At 33.1% G+C, this 21,748-nt stretch overlaps 2 protein-coding genes across 2 annotated transcripts; one reads left to right on the top strand and one right to left on the bottom strand.

The window, feature by feature from the left end:
• The first annotated feature begins 1,344 nt into the window (after positions 1 to 1,344).
• LOC141660847 (phototropin-2) lies at positions 1,345 to 18,430 on the top strand. The gene is made up of 24 exons (XM_074467832.1): positions 1,345 to 1,480; positions 1,684 to 2,094; positions 3,224 to 3,406; positions 4,214 to 4,305; positions 4,381 to 4,636; positions 6,241 to 6,457; positions 6,675 to 6,745; positions 7,331 to 7,437; positions 7,538 to 7,587; positions 7,701 to 7,805; positions 8,944 to 9,003; positions 9,507 to 9,596; positions 10,455 to 10,531; positions 11,593 to 11,677; positions 12,080 to 12,160; positions 13,490 to 13,593; positions 14,248 to 14,297; positions 14,917 to 15,023; positions 15,507 to 15,626; positions 16,472 to 16,523; positions 16,926 to 17,038; positions 17,403 to 17,543; positions 17,969 to 18,087; positions 18,164 to 18,430. Exons 2-23 carry the CDS (start codon positions 1,712 to 1,714, stop codon positions 18,083 to 18,085), a joined length of 2,661 nt encoding a protein of 886 aa, XP_074323933.1. The 5' UTR covers positions 1,345 to 1,480; positions 1,684 to 1,711; the 3' UTR covers positions 18,086 to 18,087; positions 18,164 to 18,430.
• Positions 18,431 to 18,694: 264 nt separating this feature from the next.
• On the bottom strand, positions 18,695 to 20,666 carry LOC141719187 (late embryogenesis abundant protein 47-like). Its single transcript, XM_074521575.1, has 3 exons — positions 20,517 to 20,666; positions 19,266 to 19,505; positions 18,695 to 19,162 (listed from the first exon to the last, which is right to left on the bottom strand). Exons 1-3 carry the CDS (start codon positions 20,607 to 20,609, stop codon positions 18,962 to 18,964), a joined length of 534 nt encoding a protein of 177 aa, XP_074377676.1. The 5' UTR covers positions 20,610 to 20,666; the 3' UTR covers positions 18,695 to 18,961.
• Between the last annotated feature and the right edge of the window lie 1,082 nt (positions 20,667 to 21,748).

The following is a 21,748-nucleotide window of genomic DNA, read 5'->3' as shown; positions in this document are numbered from 1 at the left end:
AAATCGATATTTTGAACAATGATGTTAGATATTTTGGAACTTTAGATACCAGAATGTGTAAACGTGTCAAACTATATTAATTTTATCTAGGATATATTAAATTGAGATTTCTTAGTATTTAGTAAAACTGATTAGAATTATATTTATCAAAATTTTGTTATAACAATTTTCAAGTTTAAAATTACGTGTCACTCAATTGAGATCATATTTGAATCAGACAATGTTTATCTCAACTTGACTCCAATCGAAATCGAATTTGAATCCGATAATGTTTGTGTCAATTTGACTCCATTCAAGATCGAATTCGAATAAGACTATGTTTATCTATCTTAACTAAACTGCTATTAATTATTTGATCGAGAACAATTTCAGATCCGATAATATTTGCCTCAACTTGACTTCAATCTCTTTAAAATACTCAGACCATATGTAATCAACATATGACATTACAGGCTTGCTTTTGAGTTAGGTAAGCAAAGACTGGATCAAGATTCATGAGTTTGTGGGAAGTGACCGATTGAAGCACTTGTTTGCCACAAACAAATAGCATTATCTGAACCACTTTGTATAATCTTAATTATGCAGTTGCATATGTCGGCTAATTATCCAACCTAGTTTTAGCTTTTATGTTCAGATTTCATCTTATCTTGGCCAATCACAATTTGTTATTCTCGTGTCCAGATATAAGTTTTCACCATTTTTAGGTAAGCTGTCCGTACTTTTTATTTAAGATTATTGAAAATAAATTAAATTCTGAGCCACTTATACAAAGATACAGGAAACACCCAGACAGCTGCTAACTTCTTTTTCCTGTGGCTCACATTTTGTACTAGTGTTTTTCTGGCAAGTAATAAGTTATCATTTGTTTCTCCTTCAAGTAATTTTATATGACACCACAAAAACATTGCCTAATTACAACACAAAAATCAACACCTGACAAATAGCCAGATTTTTCGTAAAGTTACGTGTGCATAAATATATACCGGAAACGATATGAGTATTTACATTTTTGTAATTATGAAAAAGTATGTAAAATTTCAACAAATAATCGAGTTTTTATAAATTAGGTGTGCATAATACCAGAAACAATGTGAGTAAATAAATTTCTGTAATTATGAAAAACATGTAAAATTAATAAATATCAGACTAGTGCACATATGCACACCCGAAACAACATGACTATTTAAAATTTTATAGTTATGAAAAATCATGTAAAATTTAATGAACGGTCACGATGACAACCACGGTCCTTCAAATAAAGGGTTGAGATTACCACCACGTGGCATCTCTTGATAGGTTGTTTAATATGTGAACGTTATCTTCTTGGCTGATATCTCATGTTGATATGTTTGCAGCCAAACAAAAGAAATGACATAAAAATTATTAATTCCCACATTGCCTATCTCACACTCTTTTTTTCTTAATTTTGTTTCCCCTAGACTCTAGCTTTTCAGTAATGTGTGCTCGGTTTCCACTTGTAGTAAGTTTCTTCTAAAACAAACTTTGTTGTATTGAGTTTTAAATATAAGTAGTATTTTATATAATCTTGTTTAGTACTACTTTTGCAGTTTGCATGAAAACTTTACATGGTTACATGTGCATATCTACATAAATAGACTTTAAAATATAGGCAAGTACCTGACAGAGTACTGATATTAGTTTTAACCATCTTTGCATTTTTAGAATTGAAGTAGTAGGCCTGACACCTAAAATGGAGCCATCAGCATCAACCTCGAAAGTCGTGCAACAGGAGTCGAACTCGAGTTCTTCAGCCAGTTGGATGGTTTTTAATGAAAATAGCAAAGTGGATGAGCGCACTTTTAAGGAGAGGTCAGCGGAGTGGGGATATATAATTAATCCTGAAGAGGGCGAGCGCAGCAGAAACGCGTCCGAGAGATTCGGACGCAATAATTCGACAGAGTCGGAATCGGGAATTCCGAGAGTGTCGCAGGAGTTGAAGGATGCTTTGGCAACATTGCAGCAGACATTTGTGGTGTCGGATGCTACGAAACCGGATTGTCCGATTGTGTATGCTAGCAGTGGATTTTTCGACATGACTGGTTATTCTTCAAAGGAGGTTATTGGAAGGAACTGGTAAGAACAGTACATTAGTGTTCATACTATTGTCGGTGTTAGAGAGTAATCAAAATTAATTAGAGGTATAAATCACGGCCATCAAGCAGCAGTAAAATGCAGTTTTATGTGTTAATGACTTTTACACGTGGAAACTTTCAGATGATTTTACCTGTCACTGAATTAGTCTTAATCAACTACTATTTTCTTCTCATTTTTTTTTATCTGCTTTATAATATAATATATTCTCGGTCTATAACTCACTCTCATAAAAAATGCAATTAAATCCTTTTCTTAGTACCTTACAATAAAAAACAATAACTTAAGATAATATCAGAGTTCGACTTGGCCGGAAATATCCGAGTTACTAACAAGTCTTTGTTTGGTCGCATCAATTAATTTATTTAACTTTTTACCACAAAACATCTATAATAATAAGTTATTTATGAAACTGTAATTTTAAAAAGATGTTTGGAGACTTCGGAAAACAGGTTGTTTGGAGCAATAACTAGAAAACTTATTACCATGATTTTTTTTAATCTGGATGAATGTCAATTTCGATTTTGAGGTTATTAATTATATTTATGTGTATCTTTTTTTGCTAAGTTATTTGTATTTAAGTTAATTATGGGTTCAAATTTTTTTTTTTCTAATTCCAGTCAATTAATAGATTATTTTGTATACAAAATAATATGTGTGGAGGGTTGTTTCCTAATTTTGATCACAAACACCCAAAATCCTAATAAAGGATATAATTTGAGTCAAGATGATCGCGATTGACTCGAGTTTAAACTCGTTTAAGAGGGCTAAGGATAATTTCAAGTTCAAACTCATTTGATAGAGTTAGGCTCGGTTCACAGCTAGGCTCAGTTCACGCTCGAACTCGAACAAATTCAAGCCTTTTTAGTAAGTAAAACAAAGCAGAGTTGATACGGGTTCGAACATGTTTAGCTCAACTAGTAATGAATGAGTTTTATAACTCGGCCCTGCCAGGCATGGAATAAACGAATTGGGTAGTAATGAACGAGTTTTATAACTCGGCCTATTAGGCCCGGCCCGGGCCGGCCCGGCCTGGTCTGAATGAGATTAAAGCAACTTGAAAAGGGTTAGTTATAAATTATAAGTGATTCATAAATTGTTGTGAATGCAGTCGATTCCTGCAAGGACCAGAGACAGACCAAAGGGAAGTAGACAAAATAAGACATGCAGTGAAAACAGGAACTAGTTACTGTGGTAGGCTTTTCAACTACAAGAAGGATGGCACTCCTTTTTGGAATCTACTCACAGTTACTCCTATCAAAGATGACTCTGGCAAAACCATTAAGTTCATAGGGTACTCTCACTTTCCCTTTTAACCCATTTTCTATTTTTGTTTCACATTTACTAATTTTCCATTAAGCATACTTAGGAGGTTGATTTCTTATTTTAGATTGGTTGGGTGTTACCTTACAATATGCAAAGATGTATACCCTTTGGTTTCATAAAGAAAAGAAACCAAAGAATACCATTTGAAGATTTGTGTACATGACTTTAATAAAACATTCAACAAACATATGATGAGAACTCCTCGCTCTTCAATTTTTGAAATGTATAAAAAATTATATCATCAATTCAATGTTATTTTCGACAAGGACGGAGTAAATGATTTATCAGTTTCATACTATACACATTTATAATGTCATGTTATATGATTAGTTGTATGGAATAATTATAGTACGATGAATTATTCCAGGCCTTGATAATTGCTGTCCACCTTTTTTCCCTTCTTGTCTTCTGACTCAGATATACCTCTACAAATCAATTCGGCTAGTCTTTAGGTTTTCAAATTTAGTGTACTTTTATCTCATCATCATAAGCAATAAATACTTCAAACTATGATGTTTTGTATTAGTGTAATTTGTACGAAACCTGGCCACTGTGACTTTGGAACTAAAGGTCCCAGAATCGTCCCTCCAGTTTGTTTACTGCCGGCATGTAGTTCAAAATGACCATCTATGCAGTCTCTACTTTAAATTTCAGCATTTATTGGAAATTCATTTTGTAACAAATTCAATGTAAATAAATTATAAAATGTAAAGTATGCTGATTGTGCTTAGCAGGTAACTTTATGCATTTGATACAAACAACGGTTTTCTGGCAGAATGCAGGTTGAGGTCAGCAAGTATACAGAAGGTGTTAGTGAAAAGCTACTACGGCCAAATGGACTGCCCAACTCCTTGATTCGTTATGATGGTAATGGGAAATCCTAAATTTGGTTTTTGAATTACCCTTCCTGCATATTAATACTTCACATCTTTAATGTGTTAGCGCGTCAGAAGGAAAAGGCTTTGGGTTCTATGAACGAGGTTGTACAAACTGTGAAGCACCCGCGCTCTCACATGGATGAAAAGGAGGAGTATCCAAATATTGATTTTATGCACTTGAAACCAGCTGAAGCTGGGAGTATGAATACTCCTGGTAGACAGACTCCTCAGTTGATGGCTAAAAGTGACCCATCTCTTGGAAGCTCTACTCAAGACTCCAAAAGTAACTATAGAAAATCACAGAAAACGACATCAATGGAGTGAGTTTCTTTCTAGTAAAAGAGTACCTAATTTTCCATAGTATTCGTTCTTTCCTAACAGTTATTTACAATCCCATTATTCTATCTTATTCTGGATCCTTATTAGTCATTCATGTCTGTTGCCTTCAGTTAAGATTTATGTAACTGATTACAACACTTCATTGCAATTAGATCTCTCTCTCTCTCTCTCTCTCTCTCTCTCTCTCCCTCCCTCCCTCTCTCTCTCCCTCCCTCCCTCCCTCCCTCCCTTTTCTCGACATTTTAAGAGAGGGATCAATTTCTAAGAAATTTATGAAGAAATCTATATAATTATGCAAACTGACTTTGTAAGGTACCTGTTTCTTGTACACTATTCAATGAGTCATCAAGAGCTATTATCTTTAGCATATTTCTTTCATAAAAATAATTTGGAGTTTTCATTACTGGCCTTAAAATTTAGGTGAACTGCAAAAGGGTATCGATAAAATTGCATAATAGCTCTTTTCCGCTGTCTGAAAATGCCTGAAGAACATTTAGTAATCATATGTTTACACCGCCACTGATCTTTATTTGGTATAATGTAGATAAATAATGATGCACTTGGCCTCGTGACGTGGGACTGAATCATGAGAAAATATGGTAGTTGCTTTCTTGTTAGCTGTCACTGTACATGGTTGTAAGGGTTAGACTGTGCAAGTCATAGTTCAGCATGCAGTAACCTAATCCACTAGGTAACACTGAAAACAAGACTCCCAGAGTTATGACTTCAGTACCTGATTGAGCAACAATGACTTGCTTCTTAGTTACTAAACCAAAAAACAATACATGAGCCAATAAAGATTTATCTTAAATTAGAAGATCACTTCATCATACATCTAGCACAATCTATGTATGCGTAACCTGACACTAAAAAAATTGTATTTCAAAAGCACATCTCTAGACAAAAGAGTTTGCCTTTTGCGGAAATCTATTTCTTTCTACGGGGACTGCTTATGTACCTCATAGTTTGGTGGAGGATTATGGATGTACTTACTGCAACAACTTTGTATGCAATATATAGGTCAGGTATAGAGAATATGTACGAGTTTATCAACCAATATTAGTTATCTGTATAGAGAATATGTACACCTAGACCTCCACGAAGTATATAAGCCTTGATGGCAGGTCCTGGGGGCTTATACTAGAAAATGTATCTGTTAGCTGGGAGACGTTTAAGACATAATTTCCTGAGACCTGAAGCTTAAAGGCCCTAAACAATACAAGAATATTTGCAAATATGTCATCTGAAATGCAGTGGACAATTTTTGTTTGATTTCTGCTATTTTATGTATCATGTTATGTTAGAACAGTTTCTCAATTAAGTCAGTTAACACCATATCTGCTCATTGTTTCTCTTCAGTAAATCACTAAATTGTAAGCTGCTTTGCCTTAATCCATGTTAGAGGAAAGAGAGTGATAGATCAAAGCTAAGCACAAGGGTGATGTTATAGTTTGAGTCTTGTATTTTAGCAACCTACTTGGTCATTACTTGTTCTTTGTCTCTGTAGACATTATTATGATCAACCTGTCGCTTTATTTCTCAGAAAACTATGCCAACATTCATTGATGTAATATATTTTACATAGGTATCAGGGGAGGTCTTCTACCACTGCAATAAAGCTTGAAGATCAACTGAGTACTGAGCCTGAGGTTCTTATGACTAAAGACTTGGAACGCTCTGATAGTGGGGAACGTGCTGAAAGAGAAAGGGATATACGTCAAGGAATTGACCTAGCAACCACATTGGAGCGTATTGAGAAAAATTTTGTTATATCAGATCCTAGACTTCCTGATTGTCCCATTGTAAGATAAAAGACTAAAACATGTATAACCAAATTTCTATTACCAGCATGCATCATTTCTTGACGAAATATTTTACCTTTGATTGTTTGTAATATGACGATGGCCTTTACCTTATTATTTCCTAAAATTGTCTTTTAGGATTTATAGTTGGTTTTTCTGCAAGTCCTTTGGATAATTGGATTAAGTTTTAACTTAAACCATGTTTCCCTGTGCACAGATATTTGCATCTGATAGCTTTCTGGAGTTGACTGAGTATACACGTGAGGAAATTTTAGGGCGAAACTGCCGGTATGAACTTAAGTACCTCTACAGATGATTTTATAGAACACTTGACCTCATGTATTCATCTGGACTCAAAATGCTTTTTCAGGGTTTCATTCTATTTGCTTTGGTTTCTTATCACTTTATTTGCACAATTTATTGTGCTTGACATTTAATCCTTACACCCACCTGCTGAATTTAATGCCCTTCCAATTAGAATATAGGCTTTTTATACCATCAAGTTTTTGAGTCTCTTAAATCTGTTTTATTTTGATAAAACAGATAATGATATGTAACGTAAGGTTCATGTTATAGGGTCATATCTCGAATGGCATTACTTTTGGTATTGGTTTTGTGATGGACCAACTATTTGATGAAATATACAATGATCCTCGTGTACTTCCATAGCGCACTCAGTTGGATCCTAAAAGATACTTAAAATAGTCTGATACTTGGATAATATTATAGTCGAAGATTTGAGGGTTAGTCCTATATTCTAATCTAATCAGTTGTTACTCCAGCCTGCAACATAGTTAATTACTACTTTTGAAGGTTTACTCGTATTTTTCTATAGTCTTTAAATATCTAACAAGCTTACTGAATATCATGCAGATTTCTTCAAGGACCTGAAACAGATCAAGCAACTGTACAAAAGATAAGAGATGCGATCAAAGAACAGAGAGAAATTACGGTGCAATTGATCAACTACACGAAGAGTGGTGAGCTATTTTTTTCAGTAGATTCTCTAACATTAAGAACTTTTTCTTTTTCTGATGAGCTTGGAACTATTTCTTCTTTGCATGATGTCAACTATTAAAGGGAAAAAATTCTGGAATCTATTTCACTTGCAGCCTATGCGTGACCAAAAGGTAGCTACAATATGTGGTATTTTTCTAATTCATTAACACTAATTTGTGTGGTATTTAAAATTGTATAAGCTGCAGTTTCCTGCTAGTAATAAAATTTCATGAAACATCTGCAGGGGGAACTCCAGTACTTTATAGGTGTCCAGCTAGATGGCAGTAATCATGTGGAGCCACTAAAAAATCGTCTTTCAGAGAGTACAGAACAACAAAGTGCTAAGTTGGTACATTTTCTGTAATTGTCTTGATAAATCATCAGAACCTATTTATTATTCTGCATGTCATTACATGATTTTAAATTGTCCTCATAAATGGTCTATTTGCAATTTCTTTATTTTTATCTGTTCTCTGTATAAAGGAACTTTTACATACTAATTAGGTAACATATTATTAACTAAACAAGTGTAATCTTAGATCCTAAGAAGTCCTCTTAAAGTTTTAGAGGAACGCTTAAACTGGATCTTGTATTATATTTTGACAAACAAGTTTGAAGTATCAACTTTCTAAAGTCATGATGTTGCACACTATTATAAAGTTTAAGCCGCGTTATTATATTAATGATGTTAATACGAAATTATGGACCGAGTTAATTTGAATGTTTTGGTGCACCAGAAGCTAGCTATTTAGGTAATGTTTCCAATAATAACAGCTAAATGAGGGAATATGGGATTAACTTTAAGTCTGAGAAAAGCAGTTGTGCAAATAATATCAACTTAATTCAGCTAAGCATTAGTAAAGTTTTCAATAATCAAGAACATTTCACATGGCATAGGGCCGTGGGTGATTATAACAAAGGATTGGATGCACCAATGAATATCTGTATTATAATTATAATTTTGTATTGAATAAGTTGAAAAGTAATGCATCTTACAGAGGGATACTACATTATTCTTATTCTCATTCTCTACCAAATTAACGAAAATTGACCTTACGAGCCTCTGTCACTCTATTCTTGATGTCCCAAGAGGTATTCTTGACTTCCATAATAGCCATCTGTATTGGTTAATCATTTGTCAACATACAAGTTAAGATACACAATCATGCCAGAAAAAGAGAAGAGTGTAACAGTTACCTGGCTCAAGTGCTAGAGAAATTTATAAAACCCGAAACTACCAGGGACGGAGTACTGCCTCTACAGACAATAGTGGGCAGTGCCATATCCTCATGTGAGAGGAAACAATGCAAAAACTGTAACACCTTGTTATGCATATAAACAATATCAAAATTAAGAAGTCATTGATGTATCGAGAAGTTATTTGCACCTAGTACACTGTATGCCTGTTAATAATAACAAAATAAAAAATAACTGGATTGTCCATTTTATAAACAATCTCTTTGACAGTAATTCATCATTTTCTACAGGTCAAAGCAACCGCACAAAATGTTGATGAAGCTGTTCGGGAACTTCCTGATGCAAATTCGGTAAGGTACTCTTTTCACTTTATTGATTGTAGATAAAGTTGATGCCTGCATTATATTTTTGTTACAACAACTCTTTGTTCATCACTTTCGTAAATCCTACCCAAAGGAAAAGACCATTTCTTTGTCAGGTTGATTTTTCCGAGTATTTTCTCTAATCAACATATTTATAGGTTATGCGACTTGTACATTACTAGAATATCAATGCATTTTTTAGAACAAATTACACTTTATTTTTTTACAAGTAAAAAAAAATCTGGAGTGTAGGTACCGAAAGTCTTGTATTTTTCACCCAAATTTATTTTCCAACTTCTGTATCTAGGAACAAACATTGTAATTTTCCAATTTATAGGAATATCTTTCCATATTTTATTAGTTGGGGTATACATTTAACTATATAAGAAGGAGATCCCACTATAATCGAAGAAAAAATTAATCTATTGCGTGAATTCTCATGCTTAATTTTTAATTGAGCTAATTCAAGTTCTATGTTGTGCCACTGACAGACTGTTGATGACTTGTGGGCTATCCACTCTCAATCTGTGGTGCCAAAACCTCACAACAGGTACAATTCCTGCTGGCAGGCTATACACAAGGTACCAATTATGAAATTGACATTTGTATTATATTAATTCATTGGGTCCTACTTTCTATCTCTGGTAACTTTGAAGCATATTACTGCACTATTAGTTCAGTAGATTTGATTCCTCTATGTTTGTGATCATGTTATATGCTTCTCCTAGTTTTAACTTTGAAGGACAAAAAACATTTATGGAAAATAAAGTATTTAAATTAATATGGAGATGTAGCTTCAATATATAAAGTCTTAATTCATCAACGTAGCTGCATGACATAAATTCAGGGTATGAGAACTGATATCTACACAACAAATTCCCGCTTGATCTTTTCCAGGATATCCTATTTCTATATGGTTTTTGTACTCACAGTCAGCACACCACACACATGTTGTAGAACTGACAAGCAAGTTAACCAAAGTCCGGATCACTATAGTAGTACCACTAATTAGACTTTAGTTATTTCTACAGTCGCCAGCATTCATTGACATGGTTAACTTGGAGAGAGATATTTCGTTAAAGGCTTTGTGATATTCACTTAAACATTGGTGTGAGTGTGAAGCTAGCAAAATGCATGTATTGTTACTTAATTTGAGTTTTTGTTATTTTTGAGGTGCCTACAGACAAACCTAATACCTCCTTTGAGGTGCCTACAGACACACCTAACACCTCCGTTTTTCGCATTTATTAGTTTAATTTTTCTGCAATTGTCTGTTGTGGATTAAAAGCTTCCTTTAGCGATATTTATTGAGTTGTAGGTGATATTTTAAGACTGAGGCAGAGTCTTATGTTGTATCCTGGTATTTGCATTGTGGAAACTGTCAAGTGCCATAAATTTATATATTTTACTGAAGTTCTTGTCACTTTTTTTATCCACAGATTACTTCAACTGGGGAAAGAATTGGATTAAATCACTTTAAACCCATACGACCATTGGGTTGTGGTGACACTGGCAGGTATGTTCAATTTTTCTACTTAACTGAATGAGGCAGTCACATCACTGTTATATTTAGCGTTCTGCAATGCTGCTTGTTCTTCTGTACTCCAGCCAGTTATAGATGTGATTAGCATTAACATATTGTAACTATAAATAGTTATTAACATAATTAGAATAGGAGAGGGATATTTGATAGAGTGGAATATTATTCTGCACCTTTAATCTAAAATACATCTTATGATTCTCCAAATCGTAAATTGGAATGTATTCTGTTAGTTGTTACTGCACTTCTTGAAATGAAAAAGTATTCGGTTACACATTTGGTACCCTGGTTTGGACTGTGAGATTACTAGATGAGTTGGAAAGAAAATAATTAAAAAGAAAGGACATTCCTGAGTGGAGGAGAGAACATTTTCTGTGTAAGATAAAGAGAAAAATCATTCTTTTTTGTAGATACATTCTTTTAAAATTTTATACAAGGATTCACAGTTGTAGGAGTTGTCAACAACAATGTGTATAAGCACGCCATAATTACATGTGTGAAGAATTGATGTTACAGAACTTGTATGTGATATAGTGAAATCATGTCCATGTAACATAGAGAAATTATTTTACTCTTAATTTTAAAAACGTTATATAGCTATGCTGGTGTAGTTTTATGTAAAACTTTACTGGACTGTGGATATAGACTTGTCACAGAACCTTTGATAAATAATGATAGGACGTTTGCGTAGGGATTTGGTCAGTACTCTAAATAATGATACCTCTATCCTACGAAATATACGGGGTATAATTGTTTATGAGCACAAGTAAGTCCTTTTTGGATTGTCTAATCCTCCCTCTATCCTGAATTGGATGATCCAAAAAAGTTCTTTTGTTTATGTTTAGATAATCCACCTAATTTTTAAAGAAGTTAGGGTCTGGTTAGAAGTTGATAACCATTTACCTAAAATAATTGTACTCAAAAGTCGAGATGGAGAAAATTAGTTTTGGTATTTACTGCTGGTTACTACTAACTTCTGATGATTGTTTTTTTGAGGAATTTTTTTCACTTAATCAAAAATTGATTCTTTGCTGCAGTGTTCATTTGGTGGAACTTAAAGGCACAGGTGAACTGTTTGCTATGAAGGCGATGGAAAAAACCATCATGTTAAATCGTAACAAGGTGTGAATGGTTTTCATGCACGTCATATGTTATAGCAGCATGTTATGGATAAACCATTATTGTTAGTACATTTCCTACATTGAACTTTGACAATTTATATGTTTGAGTGTTGAAATGATATAGTCATCATCTTATTAACCCGCAGCAGTATAGGTTGCCACAATATCAATTTAAATTTTTATCTACGATTTTTTTGCTTTAACTTCTTCTTTACAACTTAATTGCAATTTAGAAACTGTCGAAATATAATACATACAAGCTCTGACTAACTTGAGCTCCCGTTTTTCTTTCTATATGAAACAATGCAAATTACTTTTTGATACAATTTTTGATTTGTGTACTTGATATTTTCTCACATTTAACTTTTCAGCTGAAGAGATTATGTAATTTTTACATGTGCAGGTTCATCGAGCATGTATTGAAAGAGAAATCATATCATTACTCGATCATCCTTTCCTCCCAACCCTATACACTTCTTTTCAGGTGCGTATTAAACGCGCACTTAGATATTAAAACTAAATTTTGAAACCTAGGTTTCAAGGATATTTAATATTGCACAAAGATGTGTTCCACCTTCTGGTCCACAAGCAGGGTAGGGAAATGCGGGATATTTTGAACCAGTCACTTATTTTGTGCTTTAATAAACACATTCTAACACTTCTAAAGCAGAATTAAAGGTGTATTTCTTGGCAGCCTATCTGTCATAGATCAGATCATTTAAAAGTTTTAGCTAAAACAAATTAAAGTATACAAATATCTGTTCCCAACTTTGGTAGCAATGTCAAAGTAGATAAAGTGCGAAGAAGAAGTAAGATGAATTTGTTTTATATTTTGTAATACCCTGTCAAAAGATGTAACCCCACCTCCGAAACCAGAGTTTTAACTGTCCAAGCAGTCTGCCTCTTATAATTGTGCTGCAAATCACGCATGGTCCAACTTTATTTTGTATATTATAATTTATTTCTTCTCATTTTTAGTAGAACACCTACCAATATTTATTTTTGCAATAGTTTGCTTCATAGTGTCAATTTTACAGTAGATTATGGCCCTTTTTGTAAGTGGTATCTCCATTAAAGTTCCAGCCGGTGGTTTATAAAGCTTTTAGGTCTTGAATCAACTTCAGATGCAACTCTTTACTATAGTAAAAGTGATAAAATAATGCACTTTCAAATGTGCATTTATTGTCAACTTCTCAGCTTTTATCCTACACATCTAATCACATATTGTTTTCATCGAATTACAGTTCAATCAAAATATGATTTTTGGTTAAATTATGTATAAATGTAATTGTTGGTTTAATAATTTTACTGTAAATGTCTTCTTTTGTAAGATACTAAAAAATGAAAAAAGGTCTCACCCTTATTCAGTGAACATAACTACTTACTATTCCAGATTAAGATGAAAGGGGATGTATACACATTGCACATGCGCGCGCATAATTAGTGAAATCAATAGTTAAGACCAACTCACATTTATATGGAAAATTTGGAACAATTTCCATAAATACTGAAGCACAAGAGTCAAGATTTATGATTGTATATATTTCTTCATTCCCGAATTAATACATTTAAGATAAATATTATGAAGATTTATGATATGAAACACTTTCAGTTGATGTTTAATGCAGCAAGTGGATAAAAAACTTCGTTGTTACTGGTTTATTGTTACAATATGGCAGTAGAATTTAATATATCGGCTTATTTACCAAACATCGTTCAATAGCTTTTGTTTGCGTTGTAGACACACTACTTCATTTCTACAGCTGTCCAGCTCATTTCGGGTTACTTGTGCTGATGTCTTTCTTCATTTCAGACTTCTACACATGTTTGCTTGATAACGGACTTTTGTGCTGGAGGAGAACTATTTGCGTTGCTAGACAAGCAGCCACTAAAAATATTTAAAGAAGAATCAGCAAGGTATATCAATATCAGATTATGATATATACCTGATAGTTATTTTCAAAAAATAGCTGCAATGAATTTTTCTAACACTTCTAATATTTTCTTTAAAATGCTAAGTATCCTAATCACCTATTGGCTGTTTGGTTTTGATTACAAGGGAGCTAGAGGGTACCTGCTAAAAAAACTTATTTTCATGTAAAGAGTAGCAATCTGATAGTTTCTGTGGTCCACTAGAAATTGTTTATTTGATTTATCAAATTTTTTCGTTCACATTATTAGTATTGAATCCAGCCCATCAGGAGCAACAGCTGGAAAACTACTTCATCAATTTACATTTTTGTTGTTTTGGATCTTTGGTTTGTCCATTTCGTATAAACTTCAACATAGTAAACTAGAGGCATATTTTTTCTAGTCTGTTTGTGAAATTCCAATCAAATTTTGTGAATATAAGTGATTTGCTTATTACAAAAGTCAATGTGGTTAAATACTAAATTACAATCGAAACAACTTAATATTACAAATTTAGGATCATGTCATAATTAAAATGTTAAGTTTATTCATATATATGAAGGAACTTTTTCATAATGATGAGAGTATGAATCATATAACACTATAGCAGTTGTTTTTCTCATGACTACCAGTTAAAAAAAATCTAATTTTTCGTTACAGGTTCTACGCAGCTGAAGTCGTTATTGGCTTGGAGTACCTTCATTGTTTAGGTATTTAATTAATTGAGAGATGTTGTTCCAAATTGTTTTTGTTCTATTTTACTTTTGTTGTTGGCCATATGCATTGTGACACATCTGGCACCGTACTTATATTGCCATATGTCTCCAATTGGTTTCCCTTATCAGTATAGTATCTTCTTTTTATTCATACATCTACGAATTTCTGATAAATAAGAATTACAATTTGAATTTAGTACTAAAGCTCATCGTTTCAGTCATTTAGTAGTCTTCGTGATAAGGTCTTTAATGTTGCACAGATACTCTCTTTTCTTTAAGTTTATTGTTGCTGTAAATGTCTTGTATATCACTGAAGAAATAGAAAGCATGGCTGGATGAGTGTCTTTTTTCTGCTGAAGTATCAACTTCAATACAAACATAATATCTTAGTGTTGCTACAAAGGATCATTCGTATGTTTTGAACCATTTGGTTGAGTATAGAGCTTTATTTAGACGTAATAATTAGTAAAACTGCATGTTTGTACATTACAAAGTCAGTCCCTGGATTAATACATTGATGACTAGTATGCTGTGCATCTCTAATTTGTTGAGCAATTTTTGTGACAGTTGAATCTTTCACGTATATTCTTATGATAAATAACACATATTACAGGTATAATTTATCGAGATCTGAAACCTGAAAATTTGCTACTTCGGAAGGATGGGCATATCGTATTGACCGACTTCGATCTTTCATTTAGGACTTTCTGTAAGCCCCAAGTATGCTACTGTCCTCTTGTTAAATGTCTACTTTAAGGAAGTAGACTAATTTTATTATTATTTTGCAACATTGAATACTGGTAGCATATATCAAACTACATTTACTTTTTACTATATACAAAGTGAAAAACTTTCCCAATTAAAACTAACACTTCAGATGATTTTTTGTTTGATTTATTTGTCATAATTGATATATTAGATGAATGTACAGGGTTGGAAAATATTCTCGTAGTCGTAGTAGCAATTTTCTGTAGTTAATAAACTACAACGAAATTGATATCATCCTATGTATGAAATTCTTATATTTGGTTTCAACAATTTGTATATGATCTTTATTGTCATTTTAGACCTGTAATTTTTATAATTTTTATCGAAGCGCACCATCGTTTATTCAAGGTATTTTGTTGCATTTGAAATGTAGGCAAAATATGCTGACATAGTTTTTGCTTTTAAATTTATGTATTGCGCTTCATTGTTGTGCAGGTCATAAAACATCCACTACCTAAACGTAGAAGATCCAGAAGCCAGCCACCACCAACATTTATTGCAGAGCCAGTTACACAATCAAATTCATTTGTTGGAACTGAAGAATATATTGCTCCAGTATGCTACTCTACACTTCTATCTTTTTGTATTGTGTTCACTAATGTTCTTAAATATTTCAAGCAAAACTGGAGGAAAAAGAATACACAAGCCCTGTGAATAGCATTGTTTATTTCAACTGTATCTACTATGTCTTTGTTCATATTTTGTTGAGATAACATGAAGGTATATATTCTAGATGTGAATCATTGTATAATATACCTACACCAACACAACCTTATGTTGGAGATATAAGGTTACTGGTTTAGGAATTTGTACCGTAATTGACCTCGAAAAAGAGACAAATTTCATCGAGAGAATAATAACAAAATCAATAATCAAATGACAACATCTGAATAATAATGTGAATTATAAGAGTTTATACTGAAGTTCTGACCTAAAAATTATATAAAAGTTAAATAAAGGAAACAAAATACAAGGATTTATTGATAGTTTAGTGGCAAGGTTCCTTTCCCCTCCTGAGCAAATTCAATCCTTACTCCCCCTTCCTGTATATCTGAAAAATAATGTCTTAGGAAATATATAATATACCACACAAAAGAAGAAAAAAAGACAAAAGGAAAAAAATCCTAACTATTATCCATTACTAACTGTTGTAGAGTAGTCCTAATATTGTAATGTAGTTAAATACTTGTCAAATGTAATGCTATATCTAACAACTATGTAACAGTAGCTTCATTATAAGAAACTTAGTTTGTTTACCAATATCAGTTAGTTAGTAAGCCTTTAAAATCTTCTGATCACATATAAAAAGCTACTTCTTATTCAAATTGCGAGTTTGTTACTGTTCTGCAGTCAGGTTCCTATACCAATATATCAGGAAATTGACGAACAACTTTTTTCAGGAAATTATTAAAGGAGGTGGTCACAGTAGTGCTATTGATTGGTGGGCACTCGGTAAGCACATGAGCGATATCATACGACGTTTTTACTCTTATTGTAAAGTGTTCCTATCGAGTTCTGACTGGTTAATGTACACATTGGAACCTCTCCTAGAAAGGAGATTTTGGAAAAAAGTAGATGACTGATTGACTGATTAGGAACCACATACATGATATGATTTTTCACAATTGCTGTCAAAAAAATTTAGATTAATATTCTAAGAATAACATGTGATACTATAGTTATCAATCATGTAGCACTCAGCAGCTTATAAAGCTACTCATTAATACTGTAGGATGGATATTTTTTACTAGAAGGAATCGTCAAATTTGAGATATAAACATGTCAATTTTTTTTCCAAATCAAGCTTTCTTTCTTTTTTTCTTTAAAATTGAGTACTCTATTTTTGCATTTCAGGTATATTGCTCTATGAAATGATTTATGGCCGTACCCCATTTAGAGGGAAGAATAGGCAGAAGACGTTTGCCAACATTTTGTACAAAGACCTCACCTTTCCAAGTAGCATTCCGGTAATCCTATTTAATTTTTGGAAATGTGCATGGTTTCATATATAAATGAGTAAATTGCAAATTGTTTGCTGAACTTTATCCATATTAGCATTTTGGCGAGTGAAAAGAAAATTACAAATCTATATTCTTGAATTAATACGATAGAAAATAGCGGAGAAAAGCTCAAGGTTTGCTCTTAAATATGTACTGTTCTGAGGAGATCATTTTTAAGGTGTATCAGTACAATTTCTGATTCTTCTCACTAGCTCGTAGTCCAAGTCATGTCCATTTCAGGATTATGGTTAATTACTGCATCAACCAATAAAGGGTCTTCGCTATAAAACATTTTTTAGTGTGTGTAAGTTTTGGTCTATATGTTATGCAGGCAAGTCTAGCAGCCAGACAGTTGATTCATGCACTATTGAAAAGAGACCCTGAAACTCGCTTGGGATCAAATGGGGGTTCCAATGAAATCAAAGAGCACCCTTTCTTCCGCGACATAAACTGGCCCCTTATTCGTTGCATGGTACTTGCTCTTGATAATTAAACACCCTCACACACCCACCTTGCTTTCGGAAGATATGAACCTCCAACCTCTGGTAAAGAGGATGAGGTTCATATTTCTAGGCGTGGAACTTGCTTTTTAATCTCTACCTAAAGAAAAGAGTTGCTAAATCTTTGATAGGAGAAGCTTTATTTAGGATTTCTTTATATATTAGGTCTACATATCCCACTTATATTTTCATTTCACGCGTCCCTGAAACTTATGAAGGTTAGTTTAGTGGTTGTGGCATTGTAATATTAATTTAATCGTCATATTTGAACGCATTTTATTATCGAACCCTTTCCCTAAAGGATATTCCTTTTCTCTTATCATATTTTGAGGTCTCGTAGCATAACTCAACTTGCAGTATATTTTCTAATTTTCTAATATTTTGAATACTATTGCAGAACCCGCCGCCTTTAGATACACCTCTTGAAATTATAGGAAAAGAATCAAATTCCAAGGAATTGAATTGGGATGATGATGGAGTTCTCGACAGTAATATAGATGTCGATCTATTTTAGAGGTTTGAAACTACAAGCTACAAGTTTATATTTAAAGCATGTTTTAGTACCCTGTTATCTAATATCACCCTTATGCAGCTATGCTTTAAGCAAATGGTGATAGACAAAAGCTGAAAATCCCGCAAAATGTGCAACCTCTGTTCTTCTGGAAAAATCACTACTCCATCCTTCTACAAGAAGAGTCTGATCAGAGTTTGTGTATTATCATTGTAATACCTTAGTTGAATTATCTTATGTGTTTATATATTTATCTTATGTGCAGTTATTTTCTGTTGATCGTTTCACATGAATAAACACCAAGAAGTATCATAAAATTTGATAGGGAATAAATGTTTCATTTGAATAGTTTGAATGTTGTCTATTACACTACACTCTTACCTTTTTTAACAGCAACTTTTACGTCAAAAGTATTTTTCAGCGAAAAACTGATGTTGGTGTCTGGAACAACAATATCAAACACACACATAGTTTATTTTAATAGTATAGTTGCAATTTTTTAATCAAGTTATGCAATTACAGATTATATACAACCTAAATTACGTGAGTACGTACTTAGAAGCTTTACTAATATTAGTAGCAAGGGTAAAGAAAACAAACTTGCAAGAATAATAGAAAAGAAATTCATACTGACATGTTTTAACATAATGTTTCAACTATAATATTTATACAAATATGTTACACACATACGTCCAAATAATTATAAACAATTCGTGCATAACACGGGATATGAGCTAATATACACAAAATGAGAAAGAAATGAAACAGAAAACTTAAAGTTCGAAAAAGAGTTGTGCAAAACATATTTTTTTGGGCAATATATTTACACTTGTCACCCAAATATATTACAGATATTTCAGTAAAGTGTATGTCTGTGTTTTAACGGCTTGCCGGGCTCCGGGGGCTGGGGCTGTCTGCATTATGTTTGCTCTGGTTAATCCGGGCAGCTGCAACCAAAGATGCTGCGACGCCTCCCGGATGAGTAGTGATGTTAGGATCATTCCTCAACTCTGCACCGATAACTCCTTCAGCATCTCGACGTGTCACTGGTTTATCTGATGGCAATTTTGAAGCCGCGTCCTGAGAATAAACACATGCACCTTTTTGTTACTGAATTTCTTCACAGTATAAAAAATTAGCCATGTTGGTCATAAAATGATGACATGTTTTTTGGGAAACTAACCGCGAGAACTTCACTCAATTTGGTTTTCTCTTCGTAATTTGTAAGACGAGCATTTCTTGTTGCTGCAGATTGAGCTGCAGCAGCCACACCGCCTGGGACAATGTTGGTACGGCCTGTTGCTCTGACTTCAGCAGCTTGTATTGCAGCTGCATCACTGTAATCAACTGCTTTGCTTCCTGATGTTAATGCTGTCGCTTCAAGTGCTTCACCTATGGTGATTTCTCCCTTGTGCTCCGCAACCTTTTCTTATCAAGAAGTCGTTAATCAGTTATCACACACACACACACGTACATCGGGTTATTGTCTTCAATAGATCATGACAGAAAACTGAAGTCCTATGTTATAAATTGAGCAAAATGTTTTTGAAAGTACCTTAAGGAAATCATCCAAAGTTGAAGCTGACAATGCACCAGCAAAGGAAATTCATGGGAATTTAAGAATTTAAGAATTTGATCGGGATATCAATATAGAGTTGAAACGATACTGATCAAGTTAAACCCTAGCGACGCCCATTATTTTTTAATGTATTGTACTGAGAAGGGATGTCTCTCCAAATGTACTTATGTGAAATTACAGAACGCGATTCTTTACCTAAAAACATGGTTGTGGACTCTCGGGAGAATCGATGACTGCATCTTTGATGCACTGATTCCGTGCTTCTGGTTCTTATTGTATGATTACTGTGATACTATGATCGTCCATTCCAAGGACACTTCTATTCCCATCATTCTCACAGAATTGATCCGATTTCAGAACTATCCTCGCTCATGTTAATTTATTCCGTATCCTCTCCTGCATTCTTTCTTTCTCCCCATATTTAAATATACTCTTTCCTATCATTCCTTCCGCCTTCTATTGTCACCAAATGAACACAACCTAACAAATCCGTAAACAAAAAGATTTACTATGACTTTGTTGAAAAGTATAAGATCCTTTTGAGACTTTCCTTCATAACCTTAAGGTTTTGGTGCGACTGGTTAATAATATGATATCGGTTTAGGTAGGGACTCGGGTTAGAGTCCTCCCACCCTCATTTGTTTAATTTAAATATTCATTTGTTTAATTTAAATATTTGTACTGTCATTGGTATTGGTATTGATTATCTATATTGTTTGGTCAATCAGTACAAACCGCATATATTATGTATAAACACATCTGGAAAAAGTAACCGAATTCAATAGAAGCAATAAGAACCGCACATATTACAAAATTATGTATAGGCATCTCGAGAAAAAGTTAGAATTTAAATACCTCTTGTCTGACAACAGGACCACTGAGCTCAATCCTATCATTTTTGGTAGCTAAAGACTGCTCAAAATCCTCTCTTCTGAGTTGTTGGCTCATGGTGAATAAATGTTCTTACTGTTTTATTGATGGGAATGAGATAAATGACAACATTTAACATTGTAAGGAACTTAAACAAATTTTAATGGAGAAAAGTGCATGCAGCTAAAAATGGATAAATATATACAAGCCATGAAACCAAGTATTGGGCAACCTTAAAGAAAGCATTGGACTCAGTCTTGCGATGTAAATATCATTTTTTTGAAACCTTTTTTAGCCAGAAATTTATTTGTCATTGCTTCCTTCTTGGTCCTAAATCTAGGTGGTTTGGATTTTAAATCTATTTTCTTACTTTTGATACTAGGATATGCTCTGTGCTAAGCCAGTAGAACCAAACAACTATACAGTAAAACCAACGAACTATACTGAGAGTATATAAATAAATCTTGTATAAATATGTCGACAAATGGATAGTAAAAAATGTTCGAATTTTTATTTTTTAAAATTATGATCCAAAATATCTTTTTAAGATGAGCTATCATGTAACGTTTTGAAAACAGTATACAACGTTTTTTCCTTTTTTATTTGTTTATAATATACACACCACGCTACTTGAAGAAGCGTGTTCATATATTTTTTTAAGCTTTTATCGTGTATCATTTTAGGGTGATAACATCACTTAACGTTACCTTTTCAACTGTTATTTTAAAATTAATATTTTCAAATTTAATGATGAACCATAATTTAATAACTAGCATAATAATCCGTTCGAAACACGGGTCATTTTCTAGAGTTTTTTATGCATCATGCAATTATAATGTTTGTAGAACAACTCCAACAATATCCGTATATAGGCTCTTGAGTCAAATTTTGAAGAAATGGAGATAAAATTTTTCTCCAACAAGTTCCATGTCCCCTATAACATTAGGAGTTTCGAATATCCCTTCCACTATTATTATATTATATTTTTCTTACCCGTTATTTTATATTTAATGAATGAATATAAACAGGGTAGTAAGTGTACGTTTAAAACGAAACGTTTAAACTTAATCTGTAAAATGCCGTTAGTATGTTTACAAATAAAAAGCTACAAATTAACATATATGTTGAATACAGAGTTGACCAAAATCTTGAATTTTATTTAAATAAACTATATGTACTGCTATATATTATTACCGAGTTAACTACTAACTTACAAT

The sequence above is a fragment of the Apium graveolens genome, chromosome 1 (genome assembly GCF_009905375.1).
Source record: "Apium graveolens cultivar Ventura chromosome 1, ASM990537v1, whole genome shotgun sequence".
In the NCBI taxonomy this organism is placed as follows: Eukaryota; Viridiplantae; Streptophyta; class Magnoliopsida; order Apiales; family Apiaceae; genus Apium; species Apium graveolens.
The sequence above is the reverse complement of the archived record's forward strand: the minus strand, read 5'-3'. Positions and strand labels throughout refer to the sequence as shown.